Source organism: Zalophus californianus, chromosome 4 (assembly GCF_009762305.2).
Source record: "Zalophus californianus isolate mZalCal1 chromosome 4, mZalCal1.pri.v2, whole genome shotgun sequence".
NCBI classification, from domain to species: domain Eukaryota; kingdom Metazoa; phylum Chordata; class Mammalia; order Carnivora; family Otariidae; genus Zalophus; species Zalophus californianus.
In genome coordinates this window covers 15826696-15842895 of record NC_045598.1, presented here as the reverse complement: position 1 = coordinate 15842895, position 16200 = coordinate 15826696, and the positions used below count along the sequence as shown (strand labels likewise).

The window sequence follows — 16200 nt, the reverse complement described above, 5'->3', positions numbered from 1 at the left end:
TCTGCCACCTGCCACAGGGACCCTAGAGCCATCAAGAGTCATAGATCCCAAACGCGGGACGTAACTGGGAGGTCATCCCCGCACCTTAGAAATCTCCCCACTACATCCCCGTGTGGCTCTGCCTGTCTTCGCTCAGTACCTTACGAGCTGGTTGTTTTACTCTTGGGCAGTTCCGGTCTACCTTCTCCCAACTTCCACCCAGGAATCCTGCCTCCGTCCTCAGCAGCCCACAGAGGAAGAGAAAAAGGAAGAAAGGAGGAAAGAAGGGAAGGCCAGGAAATGTTCAGGGTTAATGTTGATAATCTTTGCGTGGATGAACTTATTCCATTTTCATGACAACCCTTTGGAGGCAGGCACTGTTGTTATCCCCATTGTATAGATAAGGAAACGGAGGCTCAGAGACGTTAAGTAACTTGCCCAAGGTCACACAGCCATTAAGTGGCAGAGCTAGAATACAAACTTAGGCAGTCTGGTTCCAGAGCCCACACCTGTGATGCTACACTGTCCCTCCAGGCAGGAGTCTGTGGTTTATTGAGCACTTACTAGATACTCAGCTCTAGGCTAGTCAGATTGTACACGTAGCCTCTAATTTATTCTACACAACCACCCGGCAAAGTAGGTCTTACTATTTCATGTTGTAGATGAGGGAGCAGGCTCAGAGAAGAGAAGCTCAGAGGAGGCGGAGGCCCCCTCCCCAGCCCCCCTCCAGGCAGAGTAAGGCCGCCAGGGTGCTGGTGCACCCAGTTCTCAGCAGACTCAGCTCGCAGTGTCTCACCCTCCCATTCATCCTCCTGGAGGATGTCAGGGCTGGGCCTTAGCACCGTCTAATCGGAGTCCCCGTTCCCCACAGAATCTGCTTGGAGAGGTCGTGGTGACTTAATCCTGTCCACTTGCTGATTTAGAGGCAGAGCCAGGGCTCCTCCTTGTCACCTGTGGTTAGGAGACGGCAACCCTGTCCCTCTCTGAGGGGGTTTCGCCTTGGCCTGGCAGGGATTTCTGCCTACCAGCTAGGGAGGGAGAGGGATGGATTAAACTAGACCTCGGCGTGGGAAGGCTGTGTCCGGGCGTTGGGGCCCAAGGAAGACTGAGAACGGCTAGAGAACAGTCGGGTGGGTGTCCCTGGGGCTTTGCTTGGAGGCGGGGGAGGCCTGGATCACCCTGCTCGGATGCCAACACCGCACACCGCTGTCTGGCCCAGAGCAGGGGACAGGACGTGAATCCTGAATGAGTGACTGAGCGTAGGAGTGAAGGGCAAGTGGGGGAGTGGGGAGATGTGTGTGAGTGAAGGAATGCGTGGAGTGCAGAAGAGGGAGACCGACCCCCCGGGCCGCAGAGGCGGGGAAAGACACTGAGGTTAATGAGGGAGGGGGGCTGTAGGTGGCACTGGGCCCCAGTCCATGGGTGCCGGGCCGGGCCCTGCTCACAGCCTCCCTGGGTGCTGAGGGTGGCAGTCTGTGGCAGGCCCGTCAGTGGGGCCCGTCCTGTGCACACGGGCCAAGAGTGGAGCAGCGGGTTGGAGCTTCAGGCGCGGCACCTCAGGCAAGCCGCCACCGCCATCTTGGCTTCAGGTTTCTTCCCGTGGGACGGAGGAGATAACGCTATCTGCCTCAGGTGCCTTGTGAGGCTGTTGACAAAGGTCTAGCGCGAAGGAGGCAGTTTGCAAACTGTAAAGTACCAGGCTGGGTCAGCGGCTGTTGTCATTATCCCAGCAGGAAGAGGCCCCTGGGCTAGGTCACCTCAGGGTCACTCCTCCCCCCTGCCCCGAGTGCAGGGAGGAGTCCGTCCCAGGGAGGTGCAGGGGGGTGGGGTGGGGTGGGGTGGGGAGGGGGTCATGCCCAGGCCACAGCGGAGCTCTGGCCACCTGGGCAGAGGAGGTGCTGGTATGCAGCAGGTGGATTGGAGGCCCAGGCCCTAGGTGCCGTGCCCCCGGGTGGGGGCCGGTCCCATGACCTCCTCTCGGGGCTGCCAACCTGTTGTTTGCTCAGGAGGCCACCTCCTGGCCCGGCTCCGGCATCCGGGTGTCTTGGCGCTCAGCCAACGTGGAGTGAGGGTGGGGGCCCCAAGTGCCGCCTTTCTGATCACCCCTCTGCCCAGCCTGGAGACTGAGGCCTGCTCCCCCCACTCCCTGGGGGGGGGGCCCACCAACGCTACTATTTTGGTGGTTGTGGGACCCCTGGCCCATCTTGCAACCTCGCTGAGCCTCTGCTTGGAGCTTATTTCTGAGATGCCGTGATGGTAACAACAGCCCTCCATCAGGGTTGTTGTTGCAAGGACTACGTGACATCACCGCACTCGGCTCCCCGACCCACACGCTCCCTTTTGAGTCCCGGTAGAGGTCAAAAGTGCCCGGGGAAAGGAGAGCCAAGAGTGGCCATGTCTGTGTCCCTCCGCTCCCTGTGGGCCTTGGGGGGAGGGGGCCAGGCTGCCTGGGCTTGGCTTCAGAAACTTGCTTACCAAGCTGCCCCTGGCCACCCTCCCTGGGACCTTGGCAAGGCCAGGGATGAGGCGGGGGTGGGGTGGGGGGGTGGGGGGGGTGTGTGTTGAGCACTGGAGACAATGGGCCTCTGTGGCCCACAGGGGAGGGGGCAGTTCCAGGGAGTCTCCAGTCTCCGGTTTCAGGAGATTAGAGTCCCCTCAGACCCGATACCACGGCTGGGAGACATAGGCAGCCCCCACGCCCCATCCAGAGGGCCTCTCTTGGGGGTGAGGGCCCACAGGAGTAACCCTCCACACCCGCTTTTCCCCTTGAGGTCTGTGCCCTCTGCTGTCCCCCATGTGAGTTATCAGCTTGGTAGAACCAGTTGGTTTCATGGAGACCAGGGAGACTCAAAGGACCCTGGCCTCTGGTGACCAGCCCTGGGCTGGGCTGGACCCCTCAGGCCCTGTCCTGGGCTAACCCCCGACAAGTCCTTCTCGGCCTGATGTCCTCTGGCTAGCTGAGTACCTGCTCTGCCCTCTGGTTTCCCAACTTGTATGTGTGTTGTCCAGCGCCTGTCCAGCTCCCCCGCTCCCTGTCACAGGCTTCCTGCCTTGATGGTCACATGTCACCTGCTCTGGCCACCAGAGTCTCACCCGCTTAAGATGAACTTTAAAGCATGAAGAGTTCACCAGGCCCCAAAGAAGGAAAAGGGAGCCCCCAGCAGAGGGAACAGCCTGTGTAGAGGCTCAGCAGTGAAACAGTGTGTCTTATTTGCAAAACCGCTTGCCGCCCAGCCAGGCTAGGACAAGGCCGCTGGGGCAGGACAGGAAGAAGGGTGTGTGTGGAGATGAGGCTAGGAGAGTCAGCAGGGGCCCCACCCACCTGGGGACCTCCATCCAGCAGCTGTCTTTGGGTGGCCACAGGGCCAAGTCATACCCACGGGAAAGCCCAGCCACAGCTCTAGTGCCTTGAAAGGGTGGAGCTCTCCGGGAGAGTGGCTAATAATAATAATAATAATAATAATAATAGCAAATGCTTCTCTAGGGCTTACTCTACTCTGCGGTTCACAGCAGCCTTCTAAGGGGGGCTATTATCCCTCATTTTGCAGAGGGGGAGAAAGACAGGACCCTCCCACCAACTCTCCAGCTGGCTAACAGGGGAGAAGCAACCCAGGAAGGCATCTGGCCAGCTTCCTCAGCCTAACCTAACTCCCTCCACTGTGCCTCGATCTGACCTGCAGTTTGGCAGTGGACGGAACCCCCCTGAGATGCCCCCCGACCCCAGTGCGGCGTCTGGAGCCCTGGACTGACAGAAGGCCTGGGTTCTTGTCCCCAGTTGGCTTCTGCTTTGCTGGGTGACCTCGAGGTGGTGGTTTAACCACTCTGAGCCTCGGTTTATCCTTCTGGAAATTGGAGATCCTAGCGACTGCCTTATCTCCCGCTCCAGTTCCGGTGAGACTCCCAGGAGTGAGCAGATAAAGAGCACTTTTGGAAAAGTACAAAGAGCTGTACTCACGACAGTGAGATTATTATTGTTACCTTGATGAGGAGATAAGGGATGGGAGGAGGTGCAGTGACAGTTGCCAAGAAACCCGGGAGCTGTCAGCGGTGGCTTCCGGCCTGGCCCATCCTTCCCACTCAGGAGCTGGGCCACTGGGCCCCTTCCCCCCCCCCCCGCTGCGCCCTTTCCCTGGGAGAGATGGGTGCTCCAACAGGGTGGGGAGCTGGGGCCAGCTGGCTGACGGCCACGCACCTCTAGGGCCTGAAGGTGACCCTGGAATGTGCCTGGCCTAGATGCCAGCTTGGCTTAGGCTTTCTGTGTGACCTTGGGCAAGTCACCTCCTCTCTGGCTGCCACCTTTGCCTATGGCCAGGTGTCCTGTACCTGGAGGCAGGTGTCCAGACCAGACAGGGCAGGACCAGATCTGGACCTAGGGAAGATGCTTGGTGGTGGCTGTGGGAGCCAGGGAGGGCTGTCCTAGGGAAGCCACTGGGAGCCAAGCCTGGGTGACTGGACTGAGGTCCTGGGTTGAGAGCAGCTATGATGAGTGTAGTGGAAGAACCTTGGGCTGGAGTGCAACCTCTCTTCTGCCCTTTCCCTGTGTGACCATGGACTTGTCACTTAACCTCTCTGAGCCTCAGTTTTCTTATCTGGAGAAAAGGTGGATAATATTCAACCTCACAAAGTTGTCAGGGTGCTCAGATGAGACAACAGACTGTAGAGTGCTGTGCAGATACAACTTTGGTCATGGCAGGGGGAGGGGAAAAGAGGGGAGAGGTCCCTGTGGCCCAGCACGCTCCAGGCACCTCGCAGCTGCTGCACGTGCAGGGAGATGCAAAGCATTTTAAGCTGAGCCAGGCCATGGGGTCAGGAAGGTTTGCAGAGAAGTGGGGAGGGGCAGCCCCATCTGAACAGAATGGTGAAGACCAGGAGGAGAGGAGGGTGGGATAGAGACCAGGGTGTGGGGGGCGCAGTGGGGGGGGTTCAAGTTCACGAGAGGGAGGGAAACGGCCAAGTTGGGGGAGGTGTGCAGAGGCCAGAGGCAGAAGGGGAATGGAGGGGGCTAGAAAGATGGGGGTGAGATGGGTACAGGGTGAGGGAGGCTGAGATGGGGAGGGGAGACAAGGGGACCTGGAGGGGGAGGGGGAGGAGACAGGCTGAGTTTTTTCATCCTTGCCAAATTATTTATTGAGCAAGTAGCATCTATTCAGAGTCAGTAGAGTGTAGCATCAGGGCACCTAGACCCAGATGGTTGAGGGTTCAGATCCTCTGTTTCACTTACTGTCATTGTGACCTTGGACAAGTTGCTTAACCTGTCTGTGGCTTAGTGCCCTCCTTTGAAAGACTGAATCCAAGCAAAGCAGTTAGAGCAGAGCCTGCCCAGGGCACCTCCGTCCAGTGTCAGCGTTAGCTGTCCTTGCCATTACTGTTATCGTTGCCTCTGATGCGACCTGCTGGGTCCGCCCGTGCGTTGAAGTTCAGATCTTGGGCTCTGGAGTGACAAACCTGCATTCCAGTGCCGGCTCTGCCTCCTTCACTGTGTGACCTTGGGCAAGTTAACATACCTTGCTGAGCTTCGGTCTCCCCATGTGTAAAAGCAGGCGGTTTTTGAGCCCCTGCCTCAGTGGGTTGGGGTGATGATTAAGTGAAATCATACAAGGCACAGGTGGGCTGTGGCTTTTGTGATTACTGTCCTTCTGGTCCCTCAGGGCTGGGATGGATGGGGGCAGGCAGGGCCCAGGGCCTCCAATTCCTGCTCTGTCCCATTGTGGAGTCCCTCCCGTCTCCTGCCCTTTAGGGCCTCAGCAATGACCTTGTAGGTGGAGGAGTTGCCTGGCAGGGGTGGGGGGCTACTGGGAGGGGCCTACTCTAGCCAGCCAGGAACTAGAGAGTTGAGAGCCTTGGGGCTGGGTCCCGGATGGAAGTCAGACCCCACTCCCCCTTGTCTTGAGAGACCTCCCTAGTCCTATGCCAGCATGAGCAGTCCTGTGTAGGACGGGTACCTGGACATGGGGAAGCTCAGAGTGAGAGGGTTCTGGAAGGGGAGTGTGTTAGGGAGCTGTTGCCAGACGACTGACCAGTAGCAGCCACTGTTTGAGCCTGAATAGCTCGATCATGGGCCACAACCTCCACTGGGCAGCCAGGGCCACGCCGAGGCCACTGTCCCCATGTCCCCACCACTAGGGGAGCCAGCTTCCCCGGGGTTGCGACCCCAGCACTTCCTGGCCCCCCGGGCAGCCTCTGCCCCCCATCCCGCCAGCACTGGCCTTGCTCAGTCAAGGGCGTGGGCTTTACATTCAGGCTGTCACCCACCTGCTAGGGGAAATGGCTTCATCTCTCTGAGCTTCAGGGTCTCCATCTATAAAAAGGGAGATAAATAAGGCCAATCTCCCAGCAGTGTAATGAGGGTGTAAAAATGCTTGACACAGTTCCAGGCACATGACCCAGGTCTCGACAAAGAGTCCTCAGGGCAACCTCAGTGGAATTTGCCTGGACCATTTCTGTGGGCCTTCTCTCTACTCCCCCGGCTCCAGTCTCTCCCCAGGTCAGCACGCCTTGCAACCTTCAGGGACCTAAGTTCAGGCTCTTTCCTTGCTCACAAACCTCCAGTGCCTCCCTGCTGCCAACCTCCATTCATTCATTGATTCATTCAATTATTTATCCATTCAACAAATACCGAATGAGACCCTAACTTGGGGACCCAGAGTTTACCATGAATGAATGAATACCAAAGACTTGATTGAGTAACGACCTACTAGCTGCCCAGGTTCTATGAATTTTTTTGGAAGCAGACGCTGGGAGGGGTGTGTCACTGACTCAAGGTCACACAACAGGTAAGTGCCTGGGAATACCTTCCTCACACTGATGCCACTGCTTGAAATGCCACTGCCACCATATCTATTTTTCTGGGTCAAGCCCTGCTTAGTGTAGGCCCCGCTTTAAAGATGCTAGCAGTCCTGGGAGGCAGAGAGGCATCTGGTGCATGCTGCGGGGCTGTGGACCACTCCTCTGGGCTGGTTCTCCTACCAGAGAGGCTGGGCTGAGAGGAGTCAGCAGGCGGGGCTCAGAGGCTGCGGGGCCTCCTTCCTGGGCCAGGTTCCTGCAGGCCCTTCCCCTTTCAGGGTGTGGCAGTCCCGGCCCCGCCTGACCCAAGCCCTCCGCTGTGGGCCGAGGAGGTAGGATCATTTGGTGGCCTGAATGACTCACCCTCCCAGGACCAGCCTCAGTGGATGGGACTGGGGCGGGAGTGCAGCCACGTCAGGGTGGCCCCAGGCGGCAAGGGGAAGCCAGGCCTGCTCACCTGGCCCTGGGCTCCCTGGGTTCCAGGAGCCACTGGGCACTTCCTCTCCCTGACCCCCGAGGTAGCCTCCCCAGCAGGCTTTCTAGGGTGACAGGAGCTGACTTCACCCTCACCAGACCTGCTTCCTTTCCTCAGGGAGGGGTGTGGGTGAGGGCAGAGAGGCTGAACTTGGAGTCAGGCCTCACACAGATGCTGGCTCTGCCCCTGACCAGCTGTGTGACCTCTGCCTGCCTCTGGGTCCTCATCTGTTAAGTGAGAATACCAGTGTGGTGAGGAGTCTGTGCCCTCAGGCCTGGGAAGAGGGGCTTGGCCCAGTGGGTGTCTACTGTTGTTACTGTCGTTAAGAACAGCAATAGCCCAAGTGTTCTCTCAGTCCTAAGGCTGTGTCTCCCTGAAGGCTCAGGGAGAGGTCTATAGAGGTTGAGCACCCTGCTTAGTACAGAGGTCAGAGGACTCAGCCCTCTACAGCAAGCCTCACGGTCCCCTGCCTCAGTCTACCCATCTTCAGAATGGGCTGTGGACATACATCCTCTTGGCTGGAGTATGTGTGTGTGGGGGGGTGGTTAACATAGAACTTGGGGAGAGACCCTGGCCACATCCCTGATCTCTGGGGAAGGAGAGCCTGTTTGGCCACCCTGCTCCAGAAGCTTCTCCTCTCCCTCCTCCTGGGGAACCCAGGACCCCTCCTCCATGAAATCTGTCCCCCAACTCTGAGAGCAACTCTTCCTCCCAAAGTTCACCCATCTCCCAGCTTGGGGCTCTCCCTGACCACAGACCTTTTCTGTCTTCCAGGAGGAGTGATGGGCAGAACCAGCGCTTCCCTCAGGCATTAGACCTGCCACGTGCAGACTTGGCTCCCCTCCATCCTGCTTCACTCTACCCCAAGGTGAGTGCCCCCTCCCACTACCCCTGCTCTGGGGACCGCTGGGGCTGAGAGATCATTAAAAAGGACTGCTGGACAGGGGTAAAATGTTCAAGCAGATGCTGCTTAGGGTTTGGCTCCCCGAGGGGACACCACTTGTCACCCCTGGGTGGGTTGGACCGGGGTCTGTAGCACTGCTGGGGAGGGGGCAAAACAGCTGGGAATAAACCGGCCAACCACCTTCATTATCAACATCACCATCGGCCTTCTCATCTGTAGACCGGGCATAATGATAGTGCGCGGCACAGAGCGATCGTGAGAATTAAATGAAAAAGTACCAGTAATACATTCCTTGCACAATATCCGGCACAGGGCAAGAGCTCTATAAATGAGATCATCAGAATCAAACGTTTGCCCGGCACTTGATTTGTGTCAGATTTTTGTGCTGGGTGCTGCGGGGCCAGAAATCAATCTGTCACAGACCCTGCCCTCAAGGAGCCAGAGTCCAGGTGAGAGAGGAGTAACTAAACAACTTAGCAGAATACCAGTAGCAACCACTAGCATTTGCTGAGATTTACTATGTGCCATGTGGGTACTTAATGCTTTACAGGCACTATTTCATTCCATCCTCAAACTATAAGTACTATGTGATAGCTACTGTTATTAGTCCCATTTTGCAGATGAGAAAAATCAAGGCTCGGAGAAGTTAAGGTCCTTGCTTAAAAGACACACAGGTTAGGATATGATGGGGCCGGGACCGGAACTCAGGCTATATGACCAGAGTGCCGGGCCCTGTGGCCTCCCTGATACAGAAGAGGTCATAAGCCCTCACTTCTGCAGTACACTTTTTGGTTTCTAAAGCATGTCCATAGACATCATGCCTCTTGGGCATTTCATCAGATGAGGAACCAGATGCTCAGAGAGATTTTCCCAAGGTCACACAGCTAGGAAAGAGCAGACTCTGGGCCGGCCAAGGGCCACATAGCTCTCCTCAGCCTGGAAGGCATATGGCCAGGGACCTTAATCCTTGTGGGGGACCACCACCTTCAAGGGGGTTCCAAGTGGGTGTCCTAGGGTAGCATCAGGGGATTCCTGAGACCCTTGCCTGCTCCCTGTGCCTGGGCAAAAGCCCAAGACAGGGCCATGTGGATCCTGGGGCTTGGCAGGAAGGGAGCAACTCGAGGGCACCTGAGTTCATGAAGCCCCCAGTCCCTCTCCCCCTAAGCATACAGGAGGAGGTCTTGGTTCTCACCAAGGGCTGTGTGCCCTTAGACCATAGCTTCCCTTCCCTGGGCCTCAGTCTTCCTATCAGGAAAATGAGGGTAGGAACAACCCATCATCCTGAGGACGTCCTGCCTGCTCCGACAGCCTAAGGCTGCCTTTCACGGATTAGCTCCAAGCCACCTCCCCTCGGGCTTCCTGGCCTCCACCCAGTCAGACAGAAGCTTCCATTTCTGCCAATGCAGCTCAGACGGCGGGCTCCAAATCGCTCCCTCCTGACAGCCCACCCTTACTCCAGAAGCAAGACCTAGTCTGTGGATCATCCTCCTTTGACAAGGAGGGAAACCAGAGTACAGAGAGATTGAGTTATCCCCCTGGATGCCCAGCAAACCCATGGTGGGGCCGAGGGGACTCAGCCTTTGTCAGGCCTATGACACATTCTCCACGTCCCTCCTCCAGTACCCTCAAGTCTGTGCACATTTATCATGTGGATGCAGCCAATCTGAGGGGCAAGTCACCTCCCTGTGCCAGTGGGCAAGTCCCTGCTCTTCTCTGGGCCTCAGTTTCCTCATCTGTAAAACAGAGGTGACAGTTCCTTCTCTACCCACCTTGCCCACTTACAGCTGTGTGATGACTATGAAACTAACTTTGGAAAGAAGAAATCAGGAAGCTGAACTGTATCAGCAGTGTTATGTTCCCAGGGCGGGACGGAACTCCCAGAAGGGACATTCCCCTCTCATTGGAAAACCACATTTGTACAGACACTGAGCTCTTCAGGGCCCTTCCACTCTGACACCACCCCCCCCGCACCCCACCCCCCGCCATAGGGCTTTCTCCACTCAGGAATTCAGACATCGGCACATGTGTACATCACAGTCTCTCCACACCTCTGTCCCTGGACACGTTCACACGTCTGCAAATGTATTCAGAGACTTGCACGTGTACATAAGCATGTGTACACAGACACACATGTGCAAACACAAATACCCGGGATGTCCATGCACATACAGCCACACCTGGCCCCAGGGTCACACACATACAGCTACATATGCACGTGTGTCTACACCCTCCACTCTGCCTGTCACACAGACGTCTCCAGTGATGCAGGCAGGTCTCACCTCCTCCCGGTGTGGGAGTGGATATCTTCTCTGGCTGCATTTCGATGGGTGCCCGGAAGCGCTCAGGCCTGGAAGTGCCTGCATAAATCAATATTTGCTCCTGTTAATTATTAAAAACAAGCTACACCGTGTCTGGAACACACATCTCCAGAGTTCCCGCCGGCTCCCCAGGCTCCAACCTGACCCAGAGCCAGGTCTGGAGGAAAGAAAGGTCCGGTGCCTTCCTTCCAGGAGCCCTTAGCCCTGGAGATGGAGGGTGGTGGGCAGGCGCTGACAGCTTCTCCAAGAAGCTGACGAGAGGTTGTGCACTGAGCTGGTGGGCAGCCCTGCCCCTGCACGGTCCACAGCAGCTGGTGTCGACTTGGCCACAGCTCAGGAAGCAATTGCTGCTTTCCAGTACCTGTCTGGGGAAAGGATGCTGAGGGCCTGGCCCTGCCCCTACTGTACAGTGGCAGACACAATGCAGGGCCAGCTGGAAGGGCCTGCAGAGGTGGCAAAACTGAGGGCCTTATATTTTACAGATGGGGAAACTGAAGCCTATGCAGGTGGCAGGGACTCACTCAGGGCCACTCAGCAAGTTGTAGCAAGGCCAGTGCTAGAACCCTCATGTCCTGAAGTCTTGGCAGTCCCTATTCCCGCCCTCTCCCGGGATCAGGGCAGTTAGGGTCCTGTGTGGGCATAGCACCTGGGGAAGGGAGGGAACAGGCCAGTCACTGGCAGGCATTAGGAGGTGGGGGGAGATGAGGAGGGAGGGGAGAGCGGCTCCAGGCCTTGCCCTGGATTCCCAGTTTCTGTCTTTTCCTAGCTGTGTGAACCTGAGCATGATATTTCACCTCTTGAATCAGTTTTCTATTCCGTAAAATGAGGATGACGCTCGTACCTCCTGGATTGTGGGGAGAGGTCATCCTTGCTAAGAGGGCAACGTTAAGTAGATGCTCAAGGAGAGCCCTCTGTCTACGAGGTAATCCTCTCCTCTTCCTGCCCAGCTTCACAGCCTGTCCCAAGAACCCCGGTCCTGAGGCGGGATAGCCAGAGTCTGGGAAGATAGAAAAAGGCAGGGTAGGGGCCCGCTGAATACAGCCTGGGGGCTCCAGGGGGAAAAGCATAGGGCGCGCGGGCGAGGGCGCAGGCGCAGTGTCCGGGGACCGCGGGCCGAGCCGCGCGGGGGGCGGGGCCTCCGGTGTTCCCACCCCGGAATTCCGAAGCCACGCCCCCGCGCCGCCCGTACCTGGCGCCCCGCCCCCTCCGGGCCCGGCAGCCGGGCGAGCCCAGCTCAGGCAGTGTGCCCCCGGGAGCCCGGAGGCGAGAGCGCGGAGCTCGGCGCTGCGGGGCCCGGGCCGGGGCGCGCGCGGGCGGGAGCCGGCCGGGCCAGCTGAAGCGCCGCCGGGGCGGGGGCCCGGCCGGGCCAGGCTCGGGATGGCGCAGCCGCGGCCCCTGGCGCCCCCCGGCCGTCCGCGGAGGGGCTCGCTGCCCGCTGGGGCCGGCTGGCAGGTGAGGACCAGGGCGAGGGCGGCCTGGCCGAGGGGGTCTGCGGGAGCCGGCTCAGCCCGACTTCCTCGAAGCCGGGCAGGCTCTGCCCTAGCCAGGGCGGTGTGCGAGGCTCCGTCATGGAGGGTGTGTTAGCTTCTGGGCTGACACCCGGGCACGGCGGGTCACAGGGCGCAGCCCTGCCCTGGGGTCCCGGGCCTTGGGCTCTTTCTCGAGCCGCCCCCGGATCGGAGTGCCCGTGGTGGCACCGTGGCTCCGGGCTACCGTGGCGCTGTGTGTGCGTGCGTGAGTCCGTATGTCTGTTAGCCTCGGGACCACTTCAGCGTCCCCTGCCCCCTTTAGGAGGGGTCTGAATGTCACCGTGTAACTTTGCGTGGTGCTCTGGGCCACTTTGCTCACCGTCTGCCATGTGTCGGGGTGTCTGCTGCGCCTGTGAGGCTGTAACTGTGGGTGTCACTTGTTGCTGTGTGTGCTCTCTGGGTGACAGTCCCATGTGTCAGTGTTTATGTGGCTGTGACTCCCTGTGCATTGTTCCTGGCCCTCGGGTCACCCTGAGTGGGGTGCTCTGGAGGCCAGTAATGCGCCCACATCACTACTGGGACTGTGCTGGGCTCAGATTGTGTGACCCAGGCACAGATGCCCATGTTGCTGTTGTACAGGATGTTGAGTTAACAGTTGTGTTTGTCTACCTGGACTGCAGGTGTGTCAGTGGTTTCTGCTGTAGCTGCCTGGGGAATTGTCTCTTCCAAGCTCAGGGTGTTGGGTGTGGCCATAGGTGACCATGGGTCAGTGTCTCCCGTGGACTCTTGGAGTGCATTTACAGGGTGGGTTTTGCCTCTGGGGGCAGGCCTCTGAGTGTGCACATGGGGTGTTTGTGTCCGGTGATCCTCACGCTGTGTGTGTGCGTGTGATGGCTAGTGTGTACTCCAGTGGGCGTGAGGGGGTGTGTGTGAGGGTCAGACCTGTGCTCCTCACTCTTGCTGATGAACCACTTCCACAGTGGCTGCGCACGTTTTTCCCCCTCAAAACTCACTCAGTGTTTTGGGGTCAGGTCTGTCATGTGTGTCACCAGGGTGCGTGACTCTGTTAGGGAAAGGTGAGCTTCTGTGTGGGAGTGGGGCTCCGTGGCTCAGTTTCTGTGAACACAGCTGCCGACATCTGCGAGTGCATGTTATTGTGTCTCTCGGCACACAGATGTGAGAGTGGTTTTGTGGTGTTTGTGTAGCTTCGTGTTCAATTACTGATGTGCACATCTGCACAGGGGTGGGTTGGTATCTGTGTGTTTGGCTTTGTGGGACATGGACCTGTGTGTGTGTGAGTGGGTGAGCTCTTGTGTAATTTAGGACACTGACATGTGTATTTGTGTGTTAGCGTATGGCTCTGAGGCTCAGAATTGGTGTGCACAGACCCCCTGGGTTTGTGGGGGGGGGTTACGTGTGTGTTTGCTTTCTTTGGTACGGTGAGGGTGTGTTTAAATATTGGTGCACAAGGCTGTGTGTGTTCAAGCAAGAGGGAGAGAAAGAGAGAGTATGTGTTTCCTGGTGCGCAAGCCCATAGCACATGTGTGTGAGCTCAGGCGGGGCCCCCACTGGGCGGCAGGAGCCAAATGAGTGGAGGCCTTGGAAGTGCTGGGGGAGGGGCACTATCGTGGAGACCCGGGGGGGGGGGGCGGGGGGGCATCCCAGGCCCAGCCCCCAGCCGCTCTGTTGGGCTAGGAAGCCGCCTTCCAGGAAGGCTCGCGGGGAGTTGGCGCTGGAGAGGCGGGAGCTGCCGAGCCGAGCTGGCAGATGCCCCGAGTAACCCTGTGTGTGCCCTGGCTGCCCTTGGCAGAGAGTGGCCGCAGTGGGAGGGGCAGGCGGATGCGCGTGGACTCACACACAGCGGTTGAGCCAGTGGGACATCCCAGCGCTGTCTCCCCCGACAGCCACACACACACCGCTCCCCCCCCCCCCCCCCCCCCCGAATCATACTGCTTGCAGGGGCAGTGAGGGTGGGGCCCTCTTCCAGGAGAGGCGGGTAGAACCACAGACCCTCCTGAGGATCCCCGCTGTCTCCTCTCTGGCGCTGGGACCTGGGGTACTTGGCCCGTCCTGGCACTGCCAAACTTACAGTGACGTGGGGGAGATGTGTCTCTCCCCGAGGGTCACATCCATCCGGGTCTGAGGCAGCAGCCTCCTTACACTGGGAAGGGGACTGAGTGGGGTGGGCGGCTGGGGGAGGGCCCTGGGCCCTGGGCTGACTTCACTAAGCAGTTCGTCAAGCCCTGCCGGTCACCTGCCCTGAGCTCCCTCTGGCAGTGCCTTCTCCACTCCCCCTTGCTTCTCAGACAGGCCCATGGGGGTTGGTTAGAGTTGGAGGGACCAGGAGGGCTGGGGCTGGGTGGAGACTCTTCAGGGGCTTAGCAAGGTCAGCTGGGCCGGTCCTGAGGACTGACCTGCCCTCCTCCATCTCTGTTGCAGAACACAGATCTGTTTGAGATGATTGAGAAGATGCAGGTGAGGTTGGCTCTGTTGCCCATTTTGGGGAGCCGCAGAGGGGGCTGGGCTGGAGTGGGGGCCCTTGCTGTATCTCCAGCCCTGTTCCTCTCTGAGGATGGGCCAGGGGCCCTCAGCGGACTGTTCTGGGAGGAGGTGGTGGCAGTGCATTGTTCTGAGCCCTTGGGCTGGGGGTCTGAGTAGAGGATGGGGACTAGGAGTGCTAAGTCCCTGTCTGACCCCTGGGCCCAGGCCCCACTTGTGTCTCCCCTGCTCCCATCCCTGTGTAGGTCCCCAGCAGGGCTGGGATCAGTGGCTCATCCTAACCCACCCACACGCATTCACACGCATTTCCCATCCCCCAAGAGGCATCCCAGGCTCCGCAGGACCCCGGTGTCGAATGGGAGGAGGGACAGATGCCAGGGCACAGGGCAGCCCGAGGCTGTGCCACAGGCAAGGGGATGTGCCCCACCCCCTCTACCTGACCCCTGCCTACCTTCCACTCCCAGCCCTGGTCTTCCAGACCTCTGTCTGATGCATGGGGACCTGCTGGGAGGTGGGCAGGGGGGTGGGGCAACTTGAACGAACCTCAGGAGCTTCCCCTCCCCGCGATGTCAGTTCGCCCTCCAAACCCTCTCTTCTGCGCCTTCCTGTTTCTCTGCCTCTCTCTCTTTTTCCACCTCCACCTCTCCCCTCCTTCTCTTGCTCTCTCTCCCCCCCCTCTATCCCTTTCCTCTCTCTCTCAGAACACACGTCTTTGTAGATGCAGTGGCCTCCACCCCACACTCACACACTAGTGCATGCAGGCCACCCCTGCCCCCAGTCCCAGTGGCACACATTCCCACACACAGCCCCCAGCTCTCCCTGCAGAGGCCTGGATAACCAAGCGCCCAGCACCCTGGAGTACCCCCACATGGCCGGGCTTTCCCCTTCACAGGGGTGTGGGCCTCCTGTGGGGTGGTAGTGCTGGTAGCAGGCGTGGAAGGGGTATAACAGGGTGTACCTTCTCTCTGCAGGGAAGCAGGATGGATGAACAGCGATGCTCCTTCCCACCACCCCTCAAAGTAGGTTGGAACCACGGCCCCACCCCACCTTTCTGTGGCTGTCTGCCCGTGCTGTTTGCTTCTTGAGCAGCCTCTCCAAAGGGCTTGGGACCTGGAAGGGGCGGGGAGACTCCCTCCCCAGGCGTGATCAGCCATTGCAGGAAAACTCAAAGCCAGGACCCAGGAGGCTTCTGCCTGGGAAGGCTGATGGGGAGGGGAGGAGAGGAGGAGATGGGAGGGGTGGCCTCGTTGCCCCCCCCGGCCCCCCTGCCCCCCCAGCTACCTTCCCCCATGCCTACTGTGAGGAGACAGATAGGAGGCAGGGGATGGAAGGAGTTGGGAGGAGGCTCTTAGACTCAGAATTTTCTTGGGGTGGGAGTCCCACCTCCCCTCCAGATAGGCATATGGTTCTGTGGTTTATTTGGGACCTCAACAATCCAAGAAGACTGGAAGCTGGGCATGGGGTGGGGTGAGGTGGGCCCAGGGCTTCAAGGTGAGGGTTGAAGGGGGAGTCCATGGACATATGCCTGATACTTTGTCCAGAGCAGGGGTTCTCAAACCAGGAGCATCAGCATTACCTGGGAGCTTGTTAGAATGTAAATTCTTAAAAAAAAAAAAAAAAAAAAGTAAAATTTTGGGCCCCACTCAGACCCTGGGAAACGGGGTGGGGCACAGCCATGTAGTTAAGGAGCCCTGGAGGCCATTCTGATGCACTGAGACCACTGGTCCCGAGGTTTCTTCTGGGGAGGCAGTGAGCCTTTTTCCCAAGGCAGAA

The 16200-nt window shown here is 58.7% G+C and overlaps 1 protein-coding gene across 12 annotated transcripts in view; it reads left to right on the top strand.

Moving 5' to 3' along the window:
* Positions 1-16200, top strand: part of LOC113909707 (RAP1 GTPase activating protein) — a 64646-nt gene that overhangs the window by 28609 nt on the left and 19837 nt on the right. For 8 of the 12 annotated variants that reach the window (XM_027571243.2, XM_027571261.2, XM_027571251.1 and 5 more), the window contains 3 exons: positions 8012-8105; positions 14368-14403; positions 15399-15446. In XM_027571243.2, coding sequence (XP_027427044.1) covers positions 14386-14403; positions 15399-15446 — 66 coding nt within the window. In that variant the 5' untranslated portion in view covers positions 8012-8105; positions 14368-14385. Of the gene's footprint in view, positions 1-8011; positions 8106-11796; positions 11912-14367; positions 14404-15398; positions 15447-16200 lie in introns of those variants that run through there. The other 4 variants (XM_027571209.1, XM_027571234.1, XM_027571188.1 and 1 more) reach the window with 4 other exon arrangements.